At 47.8% G+C, this 23,511-nt stretch overlaps 3 protein-coding genes across 3 annotated transcripts, besides 22 other annotated features; 2 read left to right on the top strand and 1 right to left on the bottom strand.

Moving 5' to 3' along the window:
* Window positions 1-134: 134 nt before the first annotated feature.
* Window positions 135-165: a microsatellite.
* Window positions 166-326: 161 nt separating this feature from the next.
* Window positions 327-348: a microsatellite.
* Window positions 349-925: 577 nt separating this feature from the next.
* PVX_084730 (hypothetical protein, conserved) lies at window positions 926-6,449 on the top strand (the record flags this gene model as incomplete). The annotated part of the gene is made up of 3 exons (XM_001616563.1): window positions 926-5,875; window positions 6,018-6,134; window positions 6,263-6,449. The coding sequence occupies 3 exons, from the start codon at window positions 926-928 to the stop codon at window positions 6,308-6,310; spliced, it is 5,115 nt and encodes a 1,704-aa protein (XP_001616613.1). The 3' UTR covers window positions 6,311-6,449.
* Window positions 2,751-2,801: a microsatellite.
* Window positions 2,942-2,964: a microsatellite.
* Window positions 5,884-5,936: a microsatellite.
* On the bottom strand, window positions 6,316-14,322 carry PVX_084725 (hypothetical protein, conserved; the record flags this gene model as incomplete). The annotated part of the gene is made up of 1 exon (XM_001616562.1): window positions 6,316-14,322. One exon carries the CDS (start codon window positions 14,320-14,322, stop codon window positions 6,316-6,318), a length of 8,007 nt encoding a protein of 2,668 aa, XP_001616612.1.
* Window positions 6,581-6,613: a microsatellite.
* Window positions 12,091-12,118: a microsatellite.
* Window positions 12,891-12,914: a microsatellite.
* Window positions 14,323-14,797: 475 nt separating the features above from the next.
* Window positions 14,798-14,817: a microsatellite.
* A 1,338-nt stretch (window positions 14,818-16,155) lies between these two features.
* Window positions 16,156-16,178: a microsatellite.
* A 505-nt stretch (window positions 16,179-16,683) lies between these two features.
* Window positions 16,684-16,722: a microsatellite.
* Window positions 16,723-16,969: 247 nt separating this feature from the next.
* Window positions 16,970-16,996: a microsatellite.
* A 1,206-nt stretch (window positions 16,997-18,202) lies between these two features.
* Window positions 18,203-18,228: a microsatellite.
* Window positions 18,229-18,270: 42 nt separating this feature from the next.
* Window positions 18,271-18,291: a microsatellite.
* A 491-nt stretch (window positions 18,292-18,782) lies between these two features.
* Window positions 18,783-18,811: a microsatellite.
* Window positions 18,812-19,010: 199 nt separating this feature from the next.
* Window positions 19,011-19,036: a microsatellite.
* Window positions 19,037-19,510: 474 nt separating this feature from the next.
* PVX_084720 (hypothetical protein, conserved) lies at window positions 19,511-22,978 on the top strand (the record flags this gene model as incomplete). The annotated part of the gene is made up of 1 exon (XM_001616561.1): window positions 19,511-22,978. The coding sequence occupies one exon, from the start codon at window positions 19,511-19,513 to the stop codon at window positions 22,235-22,237; it is 2,727 nt and encodes a 908-aa protein (XP_001616611.1). The 3' UTR covers window positions 22,238-22,978.
* Window positions 20,333-20,419: a microsatellite.
* Window positions 22,367-22,393: a microsatellite.
* Window positions 22,565-22,619: a microsatellite.
* Window positions 22,861-22,903: a microsatellite.
* Window positions 22,979-23,065: 87 nt separating the features above from the next.
* Window positions 23,066-23,107: a microsatellite.
* Window positions 23,108-23,314: 207 nt separating this feature from the next.
* Window positions 23,315-23,342: a microsatellite.
* Window positions 23,343-23,511: the final 169 nt, after the last annotated feature.

The raw sequence follows: 23,511 nt of genomic DNA, 5'->3' as shown, positions 1-23,511 counted from the left end.
AATGGGGAAATTTCGACTTGGGAAAAGGCGCACACGGGCGTTTGCCAAACGTACAACTGTGTTGAAAGTGGGAAACTCGGAAAAGTAGCCTTCGCCGCATGCACAGAATTGCAAACGTGATGAAATTGAAAGAAAGAGGGGTAGAAAAACGATCGGGGGTCACTCAAATTGCAAGACTCTTACTCTTTATAGCTGCCTGCATATCTATTCACCACTCGTGTGCAAAAAAAAAAAAAAAAAAAAAATCGCCTTCACAATGTACGGGGCAATTTTAAAAGGCGTAAGGCTTAATTCGAGGGGATAGCCCGTTTAAGGGCGAAGCTAAATTGGGCACGAACAGCACATGCGCATGAGCGTGACCCCAAGTTGTATCCTTTTGTTAGCGGCGTTTGGCTGAGCCCCTTGCTAGGTTCATTTACTCCTTCGCTGTTTTGGTTTTTTTTATTGTTTTTCCTTATTTTTTGGGTTTTTCCTTATTTTTAGCGTTTTTTCGTTTTTTCGTTTTTTTTCGTTTTTTGCCCCCCATGGGTTAGCAAACCTTGGCGATCTGCTTTCGCCCGGGTGACGACCGCCGGTGCGGCTTCTGCTCGAAGGCACGAATGTCCGAACAAGTCCGCGGCTTGGCTGCCATGGGAGCGGTTTCGCATGTGCAACCTCTCATGTGAAGCTCAGCTCAGTCCAGTGTGACGCTAAGGGGAGAGGCGCCACGGAGCGTATCCATCTGATGAAAGCAGTTTTTCCTTTTTCCTTTTAGTGCGAGGAGTTCCATGCGCTCCTACCACCAGTTGGTACATTCCTTTATGTAGGGGGTAAGGAGAGAGGGGCCGTTCTGGAGGTATACTGAACCAGTTCTTAGATAACTTCCCCCCCGTCGAGCGCGCAGAGCAAAGGGCATCACCCCACCTGATGGAAGACGAGAGACAACATGATAGTAATACGCACGCTGATTGAGCGGGTCGTGTTCGCGGCGATACTGATCGGGTCTTCCTACTTCTTCCTGGATTTCATGTCTATATATGATGCCTCCATTCGCTATTCAAGTCTGCTGGCCCTGCTGCTGATATACGTCGCGTCGTACCTGCTAGCCATTCTCGCGGAAATAACCAATTCGATCAAGTATACCCTTTTTTACAAAACAAGGAAGAGGAAAATTTATTCCTACTCTTTGAAGAAGGAAGGTTCACTGAAAAGGAAAAGCAATGACAAGGATTTGAAGATCGACCATCTGGTGGACACCAGTTTTTTGTATATGAATCAGGACCATTTTGAAAATGTGAACTTTGGCCGTGGGTACTCTCGGGGGGGGAGGCGACCGTCGGGGGGAGCAGCTGATACGTTTTACAGCAGGGAGAGCGAGTCCAGCGAGGAGGGCTCCTCCTCGGGGGGAAGCACCCCCAAGGGGGGAAGCTCTCCTTACGTGGCTGATCCGGCGAACCTGCAGCCGCAGCCGCAGGGGCAGAGAAGGCGGGGGAAAAGAAGAGGCAAGTACAGCAAAAACGAAATAAACGACTACGTGTTGAAGAAGGCGGGGAGGAACAAGAAGTACATCATAGACAGCTGCGAGGAGTTCGAGAAGCTCTGCCTGAACGACCGCAGGAAGTCGCTGAAGATGAAGGACCGCATTATCAAGTACATCGAGCTGAACGACTCGGGGGGGGAGGAAAGCGTCCACGGGGACGTCGCGGGTGGGTTCGCAGCTGATCGGTTCGCAGCTGATCGGTACACCGCTGATCAGTTCACCGCTGATCGGATCGCCGCTGATCGGGTCGCCGCTGATCGGGTCGCCGCTAATCGGATCGCCGCTGATAACCACCCGAAGAAGCGGCAGAAGGAGGGCAAACACGCGGGGTCGTTCCTGTACGACACCAAGTACCTGAACATCCAAAATGAAGAGTGCACAGAGGAGAGCATTCGCTTCCAGAAGAACAAAAAGAAGTACATGTGCTTCATGCTGAATAACCTGCTGCATAGAAGGAGGGGAATGAACAGGTGGAAGACGAGTTACTTGCCAACACTGGAGTCAGACACGAACAAGTACACGCTACACAGCTTCTACGATCGAAATAAGCACGTGCAGAAAGACACGGACTTTTCCAGGTGGCATAATTTACTCCTCAAATTTATAGTCAACGTAAAAGTGGTGTTCGTAAAGTTTTGCAAAAACACTTCGTTCATTATCTCCGATTTGTTGATTACCCTCATGTTGCATATCGCCTGGCTTTACGTGTATCATTATTTGCGGAGGAATGATATAGCCACCGACACGGGTATGTTCAACTGGAATACGGACTACATCCCTGCCGCCTTCACAAAGATAGAAGCGTACATACAGTACTTTATCCTGTACGATATATGCATAAAATTCTTCCTCTTCTTCTGTGCGAAGCATATTTTAAGTTTTTGGTTTTTGCTAAACTTAATGAATAGCCCCTTTTTTTACCTCCTCGTTTCGTACGTGACGAATTGCCCCTTCAAGAAGCATGGGTGGCTGTACCTGTCGTGTCCATTTCGCTTCCTCAATTTTTTGCGCATAGAAAATCTGGTTGGCCAGAGTAACAACCATAATAAGATAAACTTCCCAGTGATCACCCTCTCGGTGCAAATTCTAGTCGTCATATATACCTATGCTTGTATCCACCTGCTAATTGAGCAGCCCTGTAGGGGTGACTACCAAATATATGATTACGTTTTTTCTGGCATGCAGACCGTATCCACAGCGGCCATGGGAAGGGGGACTTGCTTCCCATACACTTTGCAAGCCAAAATTACCCACACGTTTTACATCTTCATGATTTTCACCTACATACACTACAAGATAAGGTACCTGAAGAACCACATGGTGGAGGAGAAAAAGATATACGGGAAAATCCCCAACATTGGGGCGCGCTACTTTGTCATCATAGGACACATGAAGCCGATCGCTCTCTACGTGATCATTAATGAGTTACAGTCCACGTATAACAATTTGGACGAGATCATTTTTCTGACAAGTCTCCCGGTTAAATTTTACCTAAATATCATTCGCCTGCTTAACAAAAAGGGGTCCTGTCAAATTAGCCTTTGTCTCTACGATCTCAACAAGCCATTTCCTCTGAAGATTAAAAAAATCATCTCCTTCAGCAGTGGGATCTTCATCTGCAACAATGTTATGAACACGCACCATAATATAAACAACGACATGGAGACTCTAAAACGGTACAACGAAATTAACTCTCTTGGACCTTTTAACAAATGCATTTCTGTCTTCCTAAATAATATGTGTAATAATAGCATTTTGCTCAAACGCAGCAATAGGAATATCATTTGCCTGAACGAGCTGAAGATGAAGCTTTTTGCGAAAACGCTGGATGACTGCCCCGGCATGTTTCTCCTCACTCTCCTCTTTTTTATAAACACACCGCAGAAGTTGAAGTCTAAGCACACGTACATTTTGAGCAAATATTTTGACAACCTGGAGGAGGACGTCAACACGGAGGCCCCCCCGTTTGGCTCCTCCTCTGAGGGGGGCGCCAGCGGTCCGGATAAGCGGCACACCGATGGGAAGGAGAACACCGCTGGCAAGGCGAACACCGCTGGCAAGGCGAACAACGATGGCAAGGCGAACACCGCTGGCAAAGCGAACAACGATGGCAAACCGAACAACGATGGCAAACCGCTCGGCAGCTTCTACCGAATTGACCTCCGCACAGGGGACGCAGCCGAGCGGAGCGCACCCCGCAAGAAGAGGAGCAGCAGGCCCACCGCGTCCATCCTGAAAAGGGTGAAGAGCATCACCCAAGGAGGAGCAAAAAATAAAATGCCATTCCGAAGCTTCCTCTCCCACGAGTTTGACGAAAACATCTGTTACAATTCGTATAATAATTACCTGCACTATATGAAGGGGATAAAATATAATATATACAAAATAAAGTTGCCGGAGAGCTTCCTCCACTTCCATTTCGTTACCATTGTGCAGTATATGTTCATGAATTACAACGCCTTCCTCATAGGCATCATAAATGAGTACAATGAGGTGGTCCTAAACCCAGTCCATTTTGTTTACACCTCTCTAGACGTCCAATTCATTCTGCTCACAGATAAGTACAATATTCTACAGAAGATACAGAGCCTGAAGAAGGTGGAGCTGGACTGGCTCAACTGCATAGACTACGTGAAGGTCAAAAAGAGTGACGCCGCAAAAAGGGGGAGGAATAAAAGCGCGTCGGCACCCAGTGCTGGTCAGCACTACTACACTGAGATGAACAAGCTGAAGGCCCAACCGGGGGTGTACTTCAACCCTGTGTTGAGCATCCTCCGCGTCGACAACTATTTGCAGGCCTTGCAGTACTTCCGCGCCAGGCGGGGGGGGAAAGACCAACCAGGAGAAGCGGCAACCCCCCCGCGGGACAAACCAGGAAAAGGGAAAGCGGTTAACGCGGGGCAAGACCAACCAGGCAGAGGCAGAGGCAGAGGCAGAGGAGTCACCCCCCCGCGGGACGACTTCATCATCCTGGTCTACTGGCCGCAATCCATCAACACCTTCCTGAAGGTGCTGCACCAGCGGAGGCGACACAACATCGTCATCCTGAGCGACCAAGTGCCGTCCTACATCCACAACAACAAGCTGGCCAAGTACAGCATCTGCTACATCCAGAAGTCGCCCCTATCCCTGTACAATTTAATCCTCGCAGGAATCCTGCAGTGCAAAAAATGCGTCATTTTTAAAAATTATTTAAAGCTAAACTCCCATCATAACATCATTTCGTACAATGAGAAGGCCAAAAATATAAACTACTTCGAGTACATGTGCGAGCATAACGATAGTGACCTGCTCATCATCTTCAACAACATACAGAATATTTTCCGCAGGAGGGACGTCAACGATGCGTTGGTGGATTACTACATACGCGAGGAGGGTAGGCAGTCCACGTGGTATGAAAATTATTTGCACCAAAAGAGAGCGGCAAAAAAAATGAACACTTCATGTGGAAATTCTGTAGAGCGATACGGGCAAAGTGTGGATGGTCAAAGTGTGGATGGTCAAAGTGTGGATGGTCAAAGTGTGGATGGTCAAAGTGTGGATGGTCAAAGTGTGGATGGTCAAAGTGTGGATGGTCAAAGTGTGGATGGTCAAAGTGTGGATGGTCAAAGTGTGGATGGTCAAAGTGTGGATGGTCAAAGTGTGGATGGTCAAAGTGTGGATGGTCAAAGTGTGGATGGCCATACTGCGAACGGCCAAACCGCGAACGGCCAAACCGCGAACGGCCAAACCGCGAACGGCCAAACCGCGAACGGCCAAACTGCGAACGGCCAAGCGCGTGCACATCTCGTGAACGATAAGGGGAAAAAGACGAGGAGGAATATTTACCTCCTCATAGAGCTCAACAACACGCTGTCCGTCCAGTACCTGAACAACGACGTGTACACGAACATCGACATTTTAAGAAAAGCAAAGGGCAAGCAAAGAGGCAACCGCACAGGCGAAGGCAACCGCTCAGGCGAAGGCGAAATGCCCAACCGAATGACGCACATGAGCATGAACAAGGCGCACAACCTGCTCTTCATCGAAAACTATAAAAAGCAAATCCAGTTTTTTAAGTACGGCAATTTGCTCGTGGAAAATATCTACAAAAAAATCGAGCACATTTTCGTGGACAATTATTATTTTTATTTGTACTTTTTACAGTTCACCTCCGCCAGCGTCTTCATCGATGAGCTGATTTACCACTTCATTGGCTACACCTTCCCCATCAAGAACAACTCCCTCAGCATCGACACCATTGAGGCCTTCATAAGCGGCACCTACGCCGACAGCTCCAAGAGGGTAAAGTCGGACCTTCTCCTCAGGCGCATCAACCCCAAGTACCACTCCAGGAACTTCTTCTTTCTCTTCCAGGTGGGGCAGCGGAGCGGTTCGGCGGGGCGGTCCTGCGAAGCGGTCCAGCGGAGCCGCCCAAATGTACCGCTCCACATGTGCTGCTTCTCTAATGTAGCTCAACCCCAATGCGATTCCCCCCCCCCCCCCCCCCCCTCTGCAGAAGTACCTCAAGCGGGGCTCCATCGTCATCGGCATTTACCGCTGCAACGAGGAGAACAACATGAGCATCGTCATCCCCTGCCCCCAGCGCAACTTCATCATGCACAAGTCGGACAAGGTACGGAGAAGGCGGCCGCAAAAAGGAAAAGCTGTGAAGCTGTGAAGCGGCCAGGGCGAAGCGCTCGCCGCTAATCGATCACCACTGCGCGCCGCGTGCTCCAAACGTGCCGCTTCCCCCCACCGCAGGTCTACGTCATCGAAAGCGAGTACCGAGCCAAGGAAGGAACCCCCTGAGGGGGTCAGAAGTCCCGGAATATGCAGATGTTCTCCATCCGATGGCGGTAGTTCACATTTGGGAATTCGTCCAAGCGCGAGGAGTTAATGGAGCAAATGTGGAAGCTTTCAATGTTCCTATTTTTGAGCCCCATTTTTTTAAAATTCGTGTCATGCGCGTTGCAAAAGAGGACGTTTTTGAAGCCGCCCTCGTCTCCCCACGTGTGTCCCTCCTGATTTCGCTGGCTGGGGCAAATTTTTTTTACCTTCACGTGGTATTTGTGTGCGTTGTGGGAGGCAGTCGCGTTGTGTGAGCCAATCTCGCTGAGCGATGCAATCCCGTTGAACGAGTTAATCTCATTTTTTGCCCTTTTTGTAGCGCCCTGATCGCTATAGCCATATGCACCGCATATGTTTTTTAAAATGCAATTCTTCGAGTCAGGTTCATCCGCGTGCCAAGTGTTTGTGCAAAAAATTCCCTCGCCCATGCTGCAGCATATTTTTCGCTCCCTCTGGGAATCATACTGGTGGGGCGTCTGCAGCATGTTGTGATTTACGGTGAAGAGGTTGCTTTTTTTTTTCTTCGTTTTGAGCGTCGTGTCTTTGTACAGCTTCGACTGGGTGTAGAAGCTGGTGGTTCCATCCATTTCGCTCGTGGGGAAGTTCCCCTTGCGGAGGGTGCGGAGGGTGCGCTCCGGGGGGAGTGATACCTGCCTGGTTGGCATTCCCCTTTGGGGGGGAGACACCTTCCCGGTTGGAATTCCCATATGGAGAGGAGACACCTTCCTGGCTGGCATTCCAAGTTTGGTCGCCTGGCCCGCTTGGAGCAATCGGCGCATCTGTCCTTCAGGACTTTCCTGACTTGACCCCCTCGCACCCTTCCCCCCCAAGGAGCCATTCTTATAATCCACGAGGACCACCCGGTTTGCTCCCCCCGCGTTTCCACCCATTTGGTGCCTCACATCAGCGTGGCCGAGGAAAATTGCCGCGCCTCTACTGGCCTTCAAATTATTTACCCTTTGGCTATTCGCGCAGTGAAGCTTCGCCGCGGTGTGTGCGTGTTTGCTCTCGGAAGAAGGCGCGTCCGGATGTGCCCCCCATGTGTGGTGGTTGGCCGCTTCGCTGTGGTTGGCCGCTTCGCTGTGGTTGGCCGCTTCGCTGTGGTTGGCCGCTTCGCGGTGGTTGGCGGCTCCGCTATGGTTGACCGCCCCCCTGAGGTGCCCCCCGGGTCCTACGTGGTTCTCCCTGCACGCGCCGCATTTCTCTCTCCTGTTGCACCGCCTATACTTGTTGATCGTGTGGCTGTTTTTATTGACGCACATTTTAACCTTCCCGTTTGGCAACTCCCCACTTGCAGCTTTGCATCGGAGTCTGTTCTGCAGGAACGCGAAGTGGTAAGTCCACTCGTTTGACGGAGCCCCCTCGAGTGAGTCTCCCGAGTGAACGTAGTAACCATTCAGGCGATTTCCATCCGTTCTGCGGAGGCAAATGTGATGGTTATTCATCTTGTTGGTAGGCACGTTGGTAGTCACGTTGGTAGTCATCTTGGTCGTCATGTTGGTAGTCATCTTGGTCGTCATGTTGGTAGTCATGCTGGTAGTGCTTCCCCCGCCAAGGGGGTAGTACCCCCACTGTGCATGTACCTGCTGTCCATTCTGCTGGTTCGCTATATATGGGACGAGTTTCCCATCAGGGCACTTCTTCACCATACATGGGACGTTGCTATGATTGCCCTTTAAAATTACATTGGGGGTGATGCACAGGTTCTTCGGCACTCTACCCCTGTTGGTACTTTCCGAGTGGGGGAAATACAGTTGGACGAGTTTTCCACCTGCTTGTTGTTTATAGGGTCCCTTTTTCTGGTAGGCATCCTCACGTTGGAGGTAATAAACATGATTAACACCGCGTACGTTGCTAATCCCCCCATGAGTGATGAGGCTTCCCTTATTAGGGTGCTTTCCCGGAGAACACACATGCGGCACGTTGCTTCCTCTACATGGGCGGTAACATTTTATAACCCGTTTGGCACTTAAGCGCTTTTCATTCCTCTTCGATTTGCTTAACTTCTGCTTCACGTAGTTTAGGAAGGCCACCCGCTTGAGCTTCTGCTCACGTGAGTGTAGTTTCATTTCGTTGCAATTGTTAAAGGGATGGATCTGCTTGGACCTTTTATTCATTCCCAATTGTGTGTGGTCCTCCCCTTTCGGTTTCGCTTCATATCTCTCAAGGGGGTACTCATTTGGGTTGCTCTCCTCTGCCTTGTCTGACTGATGTACGCTTTGCACGTTGCCATCCTGGTGAGGAAGCAGCATCGTATGGTTATCTCCTAATTTGGTCTCCCTGAGGGGACTACCCCCCGTGGGTGTTTTTCCCTCCGCTGTGGTACCAGCCCACAGGGGGTGACCCCTACGAATGCTGTTTATCCTCTGGATGAAGACGTCCGCGATGCACTTCTTCGTCAGGTCGTTTATGCGATTAAATAATTTGCTCTTGTTCCCCAGTTCGTTCGTCACTAGGCATATTTTTTCGCAATTTAATTTCTGCAGGAAGTATTTTTGCGTCCGGTCCATGGAGTCATTGGTGGTGGAAAGGCCCAGCTCCAGTTGGTTACTCTGGTGATGTGCGCTTGCGCGGTGGTCTTCCCGTTCGAATGATTCGTCTCCACTGTTGAGCGATAGGGGGTTGTTCTTACCCCCCTGGGGAGCGTGCGCCACTTGTTGATGAGCCTGCTCCGTCTGCATATCACGCTGCGTCTGCATATCCTGCTGTGTTTGCTGCTTCACCTTCGAATGTGTTCCGCGCAAGCTGTCCTGACTACCACGGATGTCCCGCTTGGGGGTTCCCACCTGCGCCTCGTCGCCCCTGAGCACCTCTCCGCTTGAGCTGTCCTTTCGATCGCTCTCATTCAAAACTGCATGCAGTGTGTGCCCATCCCTGTTTGTCTCGCCAATATGAAGACCTTTATCCGTGCCGATGGAGGAGTTAGGAGAACCACCGGCAGAACTATCAACGGACAGCGCTGTCTCTTCCTTCGCGCCAAGGCTTCTGCCCCTTTGCGCCCAGTGCCCATCGGTGTGTACATTCGTTAGGCGGGATTTCCTACCCTTCTTTCGATGCTTCTTTGGGTGCTTCTTTCGGGGCTTCCTCCGCGCGCTCTTCAAGTTAGGGTCAGACTGATCCCCCCCCTCGAGGGCTTCATCTCGACTGTTAAAGTTGTGCACGATCGTTTTGATATTGTCCGAAATGTCCTTTTCCATTTGCTTGTACTTCTTGTTAAACAGTTTCTTCATTTTCTTCAGACACCCTCTTTTAAAGTCCCGCATGATACGGTTCTGCAGATGTGAGTACAGTTGGTGGGCCTCTTCCGACGTCTGCACGTTCAGTTTGAAGTTCGCTCCTGCGTCTGACTCGTTTTGCATGCTCTGCGTGTTCGTTGGGGTTTGCTCTCGTTTGGGGGTTCTTTGTAGCGCCGATTTTTGAGCCCCCTTTTGAGCCGCTTGTTGAGCCCCCTTTTTCGTTCCCTTTTGTTTTCCCTCCTCCTGCTGCTGATCTCCCTCCTTCGTTTCTTCCCCCTCCCCGCCCGAGTCCAAATCCGCGCACTCGCTGTTCACGCTCTCAAACGAGTGGAAGAAGTTGCTAAGTGATTCCATTCTGAACCCGTAGCGGAGTTCGCTGTTCTTGTACGTGTTGAAGGAGAAGGCGTTTTTTCTCAGCAGCACTTTGTCGTCGGCTGCTACGTTGTGTGCTACTACGTCCTCCGCTACTACGTCCTCCGCTACTACGTCTTCCGCTTCTGCCTCTTCGGCTTCCACCTCACCTACCACCTCGTTGGCGTTGTCATCTAGCGCTTCGCTTTCCTCGCACGCCAGTTCCCTTTGTACCCCCTCCTCCAATTCGCCGATTTCCGCTTCGCCAGGTTCGTCTTTTTCCGCTTCGCCAGGTTCGTCTTTTTCCGCTTCTCCAGATTCGTCATTTGCCGTTTCTCCAGATTCGTCATTTGCCGTTTCGCTGGGTTCCTCCTGTTCGACCAGTTCCTCTTCGCTCACCTCCTCATGTTCCTCTTCGCTCGTTTCTCCCTGTTCTTCTTCGCTCTCTTTTCCCTGTTCTTCTTCACTCGTTTCTACCTGTTCCTCATCACTCGCTTCTTCATGTTCCTCTTCGCTCGCTTCTCCCTGTTCCTCATTTTCCGCTTCCCCCTGCTGGCCATCTGACTTGCCACCCACCTCGTCCGCCACCTCCCCTTTAAGGCTGTCCCTCTCGTCTCCTATTGTTCCCCCCGCATCCCAGCACGCATCGAACTTTTTAATTTCGGAACCCGCCGTGAGAAGGTCATTGTCTATGACCGTCTTGAATATCTCTTCGATGCTTTTTCTTATTTCCATTTCCATGCTGTTTTGAATTTCCTCCTCGGAGTTAACAACTTTGCGCGTATCGCGCGGTTCTGCTTCACTGGTTTTTTGGGGTTCTGCAACTACTTCAAGTGACTCTTCGGGTTCTACATCTTCTACTTCCTCTTCCAGCACCTCTTTGGATTCTACCTCTGCTACCTCCTCTTCAAGTGACTCTTTGGAATCTACATCTACCTCTTTCTCATCAAGTGACTCTTTGGATTCTGCATTTACTTCGTCGTCCATTTCTACTTCAAGTGACTCTTTGGAATCTACATCTACCTCTTCCTCCACTTCCTCTTCAAGTGACTCTTTGGATTCTACATCCACCTCTTCCTCTTCAAGTGACTCTTTGGATTCTGCATCCACCTCTTCCTCTTCAAGTGACTCTTTGGATTCTGCATCTGCTTCTTCTTCCACTTCTACTTCAAGTGACTCTTTGGATTCTACATCCACCTCTTCCTCTTCCAGCACCTCTTTGGATTCTACCTCTGCTACCTCCTCTTCAAGTGACTCTTTGGAATCTACATCTACCTCTTCCTCATCAAGCACCATTTTGGGTTCTATATCTACCTCTTCTTCGATTTCTACTTCAGGTGACTCTTTGGATTCTACATCTACTTCTTCCTCTTCAAGCACCTCTTTTGGTTCTACCTCTGCTTCTTCTTCCACTTCTACTTCCTCTTGAAGTGCGCCTTTCCCCCCATCTTGCACCTCCTTTTCCACGTGGAGACGACCCGCCAAGTGCACATTTTCCTCTGTCCCAAAATTTATCATGCCGATAAAACTTTCCCTGCTAATTGCACTTCCCGAGGGGGATTCCTCTTTCTTTTCTTCACGTTGGTTGGACTCTTCTATTATGACTGAAGCGTCACTTGGTCCATCCTCCCCAGGGTCATTTTGGCTGTTTGTCTGCGATCGAATTTGGCATATGCTTAGGCTACAGTTGGAGCCGCGGCTATATTCGCGGCTGCCTCCGCTGCTACCGTTTTCGTGACTACCTCCGCTACTTCCGTTGCTACATTCGTGAATACCTTCGTGGATACCTCCGTGACTGCCCCCGTGGATACCCCCGTTGCTACCTCCACGGTGGATTTCCTCCATAAAGGAGGATTCGATGTACGCTATGCTGACGTCGTAGCTCGCCTTACTACTGCTGCTGCTGCTCAGGGAAATGCTTCCGCTCCTGCTGCTTCCGCTCGCGTCGTCCCCCTCGCATAAGCTACTGCCACTTTCGCTGCGAGCGCTCCTCCTCGAAATGGCTTCCTCCTCACTGGGACCACTGCCTTCTTCGCTACTTCGTTCCTCATTGAATGCACTGCCACTTTCGCTACTTCCTTTCCCTTTCACGCTACTTTGTTCCCCATTGAATGCACTGCCACTTTCGCTACTCCCTTTACCCTTAACGGTGTCTTCCTCCCCGCTGAAGGCACAGCAGCCTTCAATAGCCCCTTCCATTTCAGCAGTGCACTCTCCCCGACCGGAACGAAAACTCGCCTTTTCAAAGCCCTCACTGGAGGCGCTACCGCTCATTTCGCCTGGGGAGGGCACCTCCCTGTCTATAACGGAGTCCATTTTGAAGCTCTCCTGTTGGCAATCACTACCGTTTGGATTTCCTCCCACATCGCTGTGGCTGTTTTGGTAGATGGCCAAGTCATTCACGTTGTTTATCTCTTGCGGCTGAACATCGGAAAGGCTTTCTTCCCTTTTCGATAGGACAATTCCTTTTAAGGTTATTATCTCCTCCGAGAGAATGTAATTATCTCTTTTTCTTTCCTCTCTTCTATCTTTCACATGATCAATGTATGCATCTTTGCAGCTGGCACAGATGGAGATTTCTTCCTCCTCATTCCTATGGCAGTCATACGTTGGCATGTTTTTTATGCCATTTGTAAGTTTATCACTGGTATGGCTTTGTCTTATCACTTCTTCGTAGCGATTTGGTTCCTTTTCCATTTTGTAATTCCCTTTTTTGTTTTCCTGAGGGTTTTCTATGTACACACTGGAGTAGCTCTCCACGTCTGCATATGCTGTGTCTTTCTTTTTATATTTCAATTGGTGCCCTTCCGTGTTTGGAGTGCTCCTCCCGCTGCTGAGTCGGTGCATGGAGGAACCTTGCGCATCCCGGGGGGGGCTCTTGGGGCAGCTGCGCACGGACACAAATCCCTCCGCCTTGTTGGTGTCGCTATGGGAAGGGGGCGCCGCAGAGGGGTTCGAAGTGCTTTCCCCTTGGGATGCGGATACTGATGCGGCTGCGTCTGAGTTTGCGGCTGAGTCTGCATATGCATCTTCATCTGCATATGCTTCTTCATCTGCATATGCATCTTCATCTGCATATGCTTCTTCATCTGCGACCGTGCCTGCATCCGCCGCTTCGGCTGCTCCCCTTAGCGCGTCGATGGAACTGCCCGCGCCGAACTGACTCACGTAAGACCGCCTCCAGCCCTGACTGGACACGTACCTCATGAGCCGTTTCAATTTTCTCGCCTTGTAGAAAATCTGCAGCTTCTTCTTTAGCATGCAGCAGTAAAGGTACCTGAAGAAATGGCACTTGTTCATTTTTTTTTTTTTCCTCCCCACTGCATTTGTTTGCTTCTTCTGCAAATGGTAAAATGTGCTACAGCGGTTGTACCGCTTCTTAATTTTGCTCCTCAAAAGGATTTTCTTCTTATTCAATTTTTTTTTAAAAAATAGCATTTTTTCGTTCTTTGTAATGTATATATATTTCTTTAGGATGGCTGATATTCCTACGTATTGCATTTTTGTTTTTCCTTTTTTTATTTTGTAGCTGTTTAGTAGGTGTTCCATTCTTTTCTGGGGTGTCCATTCTGCTCTTTTTTTCTTGTCTCTCTTTTGGGGGCTCTGCTTGGCCTGGCCTCGTTCCGTTCGAGCGGGGAGCGCTTTGTGTCCCCCGCCGTTCCCATAGCTGCTCCGATCGCTGCTCCGATCGATGCTTCCATGGCTGTTTTTGTTGCTCCCATCGCTGTTCACATCGCTTCCCCCATCACTTCTCCCACCGCTACTCCCGCCGCTGCTCCCCCCGCTGCTCCCCCCATCGCTGCCGTCGCTGCGCGAACTGTCCGTGTCGTACACATGCATGTAGTTGCGGGCGCTCTCCCTGTTGGGGCACCTGTCACTGGCGACCGGCTCGAAGGTCTTCTGCTGGCAGAGCAAGTCATCTCGCTCGTTCTCCCTCAACGTGTTGTAGTCACTCTCGTCCGTGTAATCGTAAATAGAGTAGAAGGACTTCCTGGAGTACACCCCTTTGGCTTCTTCGTTTGTCTCCCCGAGTGGGTCCCCATTGGAATCCCCCCAATGGTTGCTATTCCCTACCACACGTTGGCTGCCTGCTTCCGCATCTGCTTCCACGTCTGCACCTAACTGATGACTGCTCGCTCTATTTCCATCCGAACTTTTAATTTCGTAAAAAATGGAATCGTGCGAATTCTTTTTAGAATTATTATTACTTTGAAAAAACCAAAAGTAGTTTTTCATGAAATTTATTTTGCCCCCTTTGCTACTTGGATGATTACTTAAGTAGTCCCCCAAACTTGAAAGGCTTTCCTGGGAGCTTCTGCCGCTGAGGTTGTTTTGGCTCCGATCCTTGTAGCAGTAAATGCTCTTTCTCTTGCTGTTAACGTCCATTTGGTCTGCTTAGGTTAGACGCTTTTCGGGGTGCACTTCGCTTCTCCGGTGTAGCTGCGGTGTAGGCACAGGGGGGAGTAGATCACGCGGACAGTTTGTATTTCGCCCCCCTCCCGGTTGAAACCTCCCGTGATGCAGCTCCGCTTGACGCCGCTTACCCAGGGTGAAGAAAACGCGCATACGAGTATGCACACCTGTGCTCACTTCCAATTGCACAATTAGCTAGGTTAACATGAAATTAAACAAATGGGTAGAAAAAAATAAATGTATTTTATTTTATTTTTTTTTTTTTTTTTCTGTTCTACTATCCCATTTGGCCCCTTTCCACATGTTACACGTTTAGCTAAAAATTCGCGATTATTCCAAAGTGATTTTTTTTTTTTTTTTTTTTAACAATTTGCGTGATTAAAAAAACTTCCACCCGGTGCGCATATATAGAACAGTTCTGTGCATGGTGTTGTATTTTTTCTGCAACAGAATTTTGCGCACATTGAAAAATAATTTGCACTTGGAATGTCTAACTTGGAAATACGCGCATTTAATTTTATGATGGCCTTTTTGAACGGAGGGGAGGGGCGGCGTTACGGGGCGTTACGCGACGCTGCGTTATGCTGCGTTATGCTGCGTTATGATACGTATTTCTTTTTTTTCTTTTTTTTCTTTTTTTCCTTTTTTTCCTCCCCCTTCAACCCCCCTTTTGCCGCGATTTGCGCAATTTCCCCTCCCCGGTGCAATTCCATTTCACTTTTGAAACATACGCGAAAGGACATGGTCTTTACTGACCCCTTTCCACCCCTGCGGTGGGATTCCCTTCTTGCACGCACAAAAGTGAACACATTTTTTCGACCATTTTTACGATGCACTAGGTGCAGGCATGTAGAAAGGGCAAAGGAATGCGCGCCGGGGGAAGACGGTAGAGGGAGGGTATTCCAGTTGGGCAGGACGCCCACATGGGAAACATCAAACGGGAGAAGCATCACATAACGGCGTTACTGCGAAGCATTGCAGCGCTGTGACTACGAGGTGCACCTTCAATCAGGCCGCTTCTAAAACGCAAGCATACGACTTGCAGCCGGCTGTGCCGCTCGCTGCGTTGTATTTTTTTGTTAAAGAGGTTGCTAGGGGCGCCAAACGGAGTTAATTCAAAAGCGCTGCATCGCTTTGTGTAGAACAAGTGCCCAGTTCGGACGTGGTTATTCTCTCCTTTTGTTTTTTCATCCTTCACTATGCGCTTAGCAGATGGTGGTTACTCCTCTCGGCCAGCTCCCATTCGGTTAGTGCGTTCCACAGGGGAGTCGCGGCCTCTCAGCGTCTCGGCGCGCCTATGCTGAAGGGTACCCACAAAGAACACACAAATGCATGCACATATGTAGTGTGCGCACGTCTTATCCATCAGGCGTTATTTCTCCCCGCGCGCATAATGCGAAGTGGCACTACCGTTGTTTCACACGCGAGAGGGGCCACTCAAACATGGGGAATAAAAAGGGAAGGCCTCTTTGTCTCCCCACGTGAGGGCACGCGCACCCATACATACACATATGTATATATTATGTGCACATTCATATTTCATTCCTGTGCAATTTTACCCCTTTGGCGCAATCGCAGTGGGGGGCACGGGGCCATCACGCTGCATGTACGCGGTAAGGTAGCTTCCTTCGAGGGGGCGAAAAAAAGAACACCTGCGAAGATGTGCGTGCCAAATAGGACAAGCCTCTTTTACTGTGTATAGTTTTTTTTTTTTTTTTTTTTTTTGTGAAGCTGACAAATCACACCACATAACTGCACAGTTGCTGCAATTATTTCTGCGCTGCGAAATATGCGCGGCAATTTCTTGCCACATTTTTGCCTTGTTTCATTTTTCCTTTGACGTGGCGAAAAAAAGAAAAAATAAAATAAATGTTTGCATATCGCTAGAACGTCTTCCCACTGCTATAATCACCTCTTTGTGAATTCCCACTTAAGGATTGAACGAATGATGGTGTTCCTTTTCCCGATTGGCATATGCGCAAAGCTTCACGTCGCGCTTGTGCATGTGTGAGCGAGCTGCATATGCATAATGTGCGATCGGCCTTCCGGGTTAAGCAGCGACGTGGACGCGTGAGAAGAAGAAGAACCGCAAGGGGGGGGGAACACCATGCGGAGGATCACATATAGCTTGACGCGTTAAACAGGCCGTCCACCCTTTAATCATTGCGCAGTGCAGGGGGGAAGCGGCCAAAAAAAGAAGGCGAGTTGTTCCATTAGATGTTTTTACGCCTCTCCCCTTATATGCTTTGCCGCTATACGTGCGCACTTGCGTTTCACAAACCTGGTTGTTTTAGCAGCGCCTACTGGGGGGCTATTTTTGCGAAAAGTGGGACCATAACAAATGGGCACAGCTGAGGGAGCACATACATGCATAATAAATACATAACCTGTGTGCACATGTATGGGTAGGTGTACTTGCTACCCTCTTGCGAACCGCTTAACCCATTTGACCGCTACGCGGGCAAGGGAGCTTCTGCTTCCCCCCCAGAATATGACATCAGAAATGCGGCACAATATTTTTCCTTTTTTTTTTTTTTTTTTTTCGCAGATTAGTTTTTTTTTTTCACTCCACTTTGGAAGTTCTTATGAGCATTTACTTCATTTTTATGTTCTCCCCCCCGGTAAGGCGCAACGGCGAGGGTAAGAACATGGGCGAGTAGGAGTTACCCACGTGCCTAAATGTACATCTATATAGATAGGCGGTACCCATTTTGTTGTTGCTGACTGTTCAGGTCGTCGTACACCGGTCGCCACGAACTGCCGCGCGAGCACAAATTTCCTTGCAGCAGCGTTGCGCGCAGGGCGGGCTACGTCACCCGGTGCTGGGGCTATCGTACAACCCAAAGGAAAAACTGTTCAGGTAACAATAACATCCGCAGGCAATGCCTTGAGTAACGCACGCATGTACATGTGAGGCATGGTACATGTGCGGCATTGTGCCTGACCATGCGCACCCTCCATACGACGTTTTTCTGCACACGCACGAGTGGGTGTGCCTTTGCGCGATTCACGCGGGTGACAACAGTCAAGCGCGAACAAGAGAACAAACACCGGGCCTAATACCATCTACACGTACATATGTGCCATTTGCCGTTCCATTTGCTGTTCCACTTGCCGTTATATGTGCTGCTTATACAGTCGGCGAGGTGGCCCTTTTGAAGCCGCAAATGAACTTGCCCCCGCGGTGACTATATATACTACGCGCTGGGGAGGTTGTTCTGATAAATCAACTGTACACGCGTGACTCTCTCCATTGGCACTTCTTCCTCCTCGCCAAACCTCCCCCCCCTTCGAGGGGCGCAAAGCGTCACGCATGAACTCCCACGTGTGAGATTATATAATTGCATAGTACATTATATATACAATGTACGGTATGTATGGAATGTACGTATAGTATATACTATATATATATGTACACTCATTTTGTGCACTCCTCCCTCCCCCTTTTTTTTTTTTTTAAAAAACACCTGTTTATTTTATCACTGTAGTGCAAAAAAGGAGCGAACGGCGTCACACGTCATCGTGCCAGCAAATGGGGGTATAATATAATCATCTTTAACGTAAGTTAAAACTTGCTACTTTTTACTTACACGTTGTGGGTTCTCTTCTCTTCACGGGAGAGCGTTTTTTTTTTTTTTCTTTACAAATCATTGTTTTATTCCGCTATTTCGTTATCAATTTTACGTGTTCGAAGCGACGCTATTTTTTATTCCGCTCTAGAAAAATTACAACGCTCTTTTTGGATTGCCTTTTTTTTTTTTTTTTTTTTTTTTTTAAATATCCATATGGTATACAAATATATGTCATGCGCTCTGCATTTTTTTTTTTTTTTTTTTTTCATCTCATTCGCCTTAGCTTTAAAATTCTTTAGCCCTTTATTTTTTTCTCTTCATTTTTCTTCATTTTTCTTCATTTTTTCTTCACTTTTTCTTCATTTTTTCTTCATTTTTTCTTCACTTTTTCTTCATTTTTTCTTCATTTTTTCTTCATTTTTCTTTACTTTTTTCTTCATTTTTTTCTTTGCTTTTTCTTCCTTTTTTCGCGCAGGCGTTTACGCGTTTGTACATGCTTTATCTACGTTTTTGCGAATGCGTAAACGAGCGCGCAATTAAACGTATTTATTTGTGCTTCCCCTTGTGAACAAAATATATAAAATTGCGTGTTATATATGTTGCGTTACTTGGCAAATATGCACGTTCGTTATTGGTAGATGTTTCACAGTGCCAGAGAGAGGGCCCCTTGACGTACACGGTTCTTTGCGCCATAAAAATGTACATTTATGTTTTCATTCATCCATTGACCTCCGCGTGCTGTACAGCCATCGCTTAAATGAGATGAGATGAGATAAGGTAAGATGAAGAAAGAGCGTGCGTCCCACTCGGGAAGTTAATGTTACCTTCTTAGTGATTTAGCCAGACTCCCTTTTTTTTTTTTTTATTTATCAATTTTATCAATTTTAGCAATATAGCAATATTAGCAGTTTTAGCAATATTAGCAATTTTATCTGTTTCATTTTGCTTCCACCCACCACTACCATTTTGATTAAGTGAAAAGCTATTTTTTTTTTTTTTTTTTTTTTTTTTAATTTTGCCTCTTTGTTCATATTTATTTTAACCCTATTCATTTTAATTTAATTTTTTTTAGATTTTATGTGATTAGTTTTTTTTTTTTTTATTTATAAACGTTCTACGTTCAGTTTTATGAAGAGGAGAGAGTTGTTCATTTAAGTTTACGTTTTAAACGAAACACACAACCGAAAAGTGGCTCTGCGAGCACGGAATTTGGCTCGTCACTTTGGCCCCTCCTACATATATGTAGTGTTACCCACATGTAGAGTACCCACATGTAGAGCCCCCTCATGTAGAGTACCCTCGTGTGACACACCTCCACGTAGAACACGTTGATGCGCTCTACGCAGTGTACCGTGCGCCGCGTGTACTGCCTGTTTGTCGCCGCGCGCCACTTCGAAGCGGCACCTGCGCATGTGACTTGTATGTGCCTGTGCCCGCAGCGAGTGTAACGCCGCAGCCCCCGGGTGAAAAGCGCCCACGAGAAAAACTCCCCCCCTTTTTCTATCACGTACTTTGGCAAACCGCGCCTCGACGCCATCACCACGTCAATCCACACCCACCCCTCTACACACACACACACCCCAGCCAAGATGAGACTGATCACCGTAGGATTCCTCTTCCTATCAACCTCCTTCCACTACTCCCACGTGTTTGCCGCGAATGGCAACCGAAATTTGAACATTAAGCCCACCTGTCATAAGTCAGGCAAAAATGATAAGGCAAACGGTTCGGATAACATAGCCAACAAGGGCGGCGCGCAGCACGCCGCCAACGGAGCGACGGGCACACCGAGTGGCAGTTCGAACGGGAAGAAGGGCGCAACGACCACCTCTGCTTCCGCAGGACAGGCGGGTGCGTCTGGAGGAATGGCCGCCCCGGGAATGAACCCCAATTTTGAGCAAATGATGAAGCCGCTGAACGATATGTTTAAGGGAAACGGAGAAGGACTAAATATTGAAAATATTATGAACAGCGATATGTTTCAAAATTTCTTTAACTCGCTCATGGGAGGTAACCCACATGATGGTGCCGGCGGTGGACAGGAGATTCTGTTTAAAGATATGCTCAACGCGATGAATGCACAGGGAGGAGGTGCCCCCGGCGCAGCTGCCACATCCGGCGGTGCGAACAAAGACCCGAACATCTCCGTGTCCCCAGAGCAGCTGAACAAGATTAACCAACTGAAAGATAAATTGGAGAATGTCCTAAAGAATGTGGGAGTAGATGTAGAGCAGCTGAAGGAGAATATGCAAAATGAAAACATCATGCAGAATAAGGACGCGCTTAGGGACCTGTTGGCCAATTTGCCAATGAACCCAGGGATGATGCAAAATATGATGGCAGGCAAAGATGGCAATATGTTTAACATGGATCCCAACCAAATGATGAATATGTTTAACCAGCTGAGTCAGGGCAAAATGAATATGAAGGACTTCGGCATGGGTGATTTTATGCCCCCCCCTGTCCATGCGAACGACCAGGATGCTGAAGATGACAGTAGGGGAAAGGCCTTTGTAACGAACTCAAGCAACAACGATATTAACTTTGCACACAAGTTAAACGCTTTTGAGTATAGCAACGGACCATCAGAAGGGATGTTCCAACTGTACGGAATGAACAACGACGATGGGGTGATAGACGACGGTATGAGCGACTCCGTAGGGAAAAACAGCGCGCTAGATGTGAGTGGAGGTAGTATAAACAGGAACTTATCTGATGGAGACTCCGCAAAGGAAGATTCAGACGAGTCCAACGCGAATGCCACTTCCAACTCGAATGCCACCGTCCCGAATAAGGGCGGCCATGAGGGTGGAAGCGCGAACGAGGTATACTCTAACGAGGAAGAATTAATCACCTCCTCCGGAAGCAAGGGAGACGCGAATAAATTGGCAGGCACGGGTGGCTACAAGAATAACAACGCATTTCTCGATTTGAACAATTTGAAGAAAGACGCCAGTGCCGCCAAGTACGGAAAGGACAACTCAGGTGATAAGTCCAATGGGGGAAACTCAAACGGAGGTAACAACAAAGTGATGAACAAGCGCATCGGAGGAAAGAAAAAAAAAACGTTCAAGAAGAAGAAGAACCCAGGGCAGATTCCATTCAAAATGGAGACCTTGCAAAAGTTAGTGAAAGAATATACCAACACGTCTAATCAGAAAATTATGGAGAAGATTATAAAGAAGTACGTCTCCATGAGTAACCAAAGCGCTAGAGGCAACAGCGAAGAAGAGGACGACGAAGAAGAGGCGGAAGATGAGAAAAGCGCAAAGGATAAAAACTCCGAAAAGGAGGCAGAACTGAACATGAACGAGTTCAGCGTTAAAGATATTAAGAAGCTAATTTCGGAAGGTATTCTAACATATGAAGACTTGACGGAGGAAGAACTGAAGAAATTGGCCAAACCAGATGACATGTTTTATGAACTCTCTCCCTACGCAAATGAAGAGAAGGACCTCTCACTAAATGAAACCTCTGGTGTTTCAAACGAACAACTGAATGCATTTTTAAGAAAAAATGGATCCTACCATATGAGTTACGACTCCAAAGCGATCGATTACCTGAAACAGAAGAAGGCAGAAAAGAAGGAGGAGGAACAAGAGGATGACAATTTCTATGATGCCTATAAACAGATTAAAAATTCCTATGAAGGTATACCCTCCAATTACTATCATGACGCTCCACAACTTATAGGGGAAAATTACGTCTTCACATCTGTGTATGATAAGAAGAAAGAGTTAATTGATTTCCTCAAACGAAGCAATGGCGCCACCGACTCAAGTAACAGCTCCGCTGGAAAGGATAAGGGAAACTCTGCAGAGAGTGGCACCTACAAATCCAAGTACTATGATAAATATATGAAAAAACTAAGTGAGTATAGACGAAGGGAAGCATTTAAAATTTTGAAGAAGAGAAGAGCACAGGAAAAGAAGATGCAGAAAAAACAGGAGATGCAAAATAATAGCAGCAATGAAGTGGACTACTCCGAGTATTTTAAGAAAAATGGATTCATTAACAGCAGCAATGGAACTGTTAAGACGTTTTCCAAGGATCAGCTAGACAATATGGTGAAGCAGTTTAACAGCGATGGAGATGACATCCCCAGTAGCAGCGGTGCCGGTGCAGACTTGGGTGATAACTATTCCGGCGTGAGTGGAGGTGGCCAGTTCTCTCCCTCCGGCGGAAGTGGCAACAACCCCTCGGGTTATGTCACCTTCGATGGGCAGAACATCGTCGGCCCGAATGAAAATGAGGAGGAAGAGCCCACCGAGGACGTCCTGAACGAGGACGACGATAACGCGGATGACGACGACTGAGGTGGAAGCGCTGCGGTGTCACATCTGATGTGTGATGATACGGAGGTTCCACGTGAGCGGCCAAGCCGCGCCCAGCTTGAAAGTTAAGAAGTACTCATGATGTGCAAAGCGGAGGAGCAACAATATCCCCCTTAGCAGCGGTACGAGGCACCGCGGCGTTGCACGGTCGGCGGCAACCTAACCTCGCAGGCCTCATAGAAAAGGGCTGAGAAAATACAACAGATGAAGGGATAACCCCACTGAGGATCGGCCCCCCCATTTGACGCGAACGCGGCATCGACTTATTACCCACTCACCGCGCTTTCCCCCATCATACTTATGAGCTCTTATCTGTTCATTTGCACACCCCCCAATGCTTTCCCCCGCTAGTAGCTAATTGGCCAAGTAGCTAACTGGCTAACTAGCGAGTCCCTCTCCTTCTCTCCCCCCGTTGCGTTTCCCCATTCGCACACAAATTAAAGATCTCTCATATGATATAAATCTCTTTAAAGAATTAATTTTACCAGAACTTCATTTTATCTCCCCCCCTGTTGACATATGAGTCTTCACTTTCCATTTTTCACTCCTCCCCTGCCCAGTGTAGTTGCGGATCGACTCGCATCCACATCGTTGCAGCGTCTCTACGACCATGTGCATATTTTGTTCCCTTTCCCTCTTTTTAATATGTGATTTTACTTAATTTTTCCCCCCATTTTATTCCCATTTTATCCCCATTTTATCCTCATTTTTCTTCTCATTTTTTTCATTTTTTTTTTTTTTTTTTTTTGCTTCAGCTTCCAATTCAGTACGTTTATATAATTGTATATATGTTGGTACACGTATGTATGTTTATATATATGATTATGTACCCATTTGATTATTTAAAAAAAAGGAAAAAGTTGATAAAAAGCGCCCCTATTTATTCCTCTTCATATAATTGCGCTTTTTACGTAAGGGTAAAAGAATGCAGTGAAGTTATAAAAATAAAAAAATATTTTTTTTTTTTTTTTTTAATTTTTTTTAATTAAATTTGATATTTTAAAAATTAACATTTGAAATTTTTAATCCCAACCGCTTTTTTTTTTGGCACATCTTTCGCCATATGGTGCTACAAGGTGAGACACACACCACCAGTTTGAACAATGACCGGATGGTGATGATAACCTTGTCGATGGGTCCTCCCCCCGAAATAGGCGCAACTGACGGTTATTGTAGCGTAGTCTGCGTTGTAGAGTAGCATTTCCTCGTCGACGTCGTCATTTGAGGTCCTCCAAAGGGGTCGAACTGGCACAGGG

The sequence above is a fragment of the Plasmodium vivax genome, chromosome 13 (genome assembly GCF_000002415.2).
Source record: "Plasmodium vivax chromosome 13, whole genome shotgun sequence".
Taxonomy (NCBI): Eukaryota; Apicomplexa; class Aconoidasida; order Haemosporida; family Plasmodiidae; genus Plasmodium; species Plasmodium vivax.
Note: the sequence above shows the minus strand (reverse complement) of the source record. Positions and strands in the feature narration are given on the sequence as shown.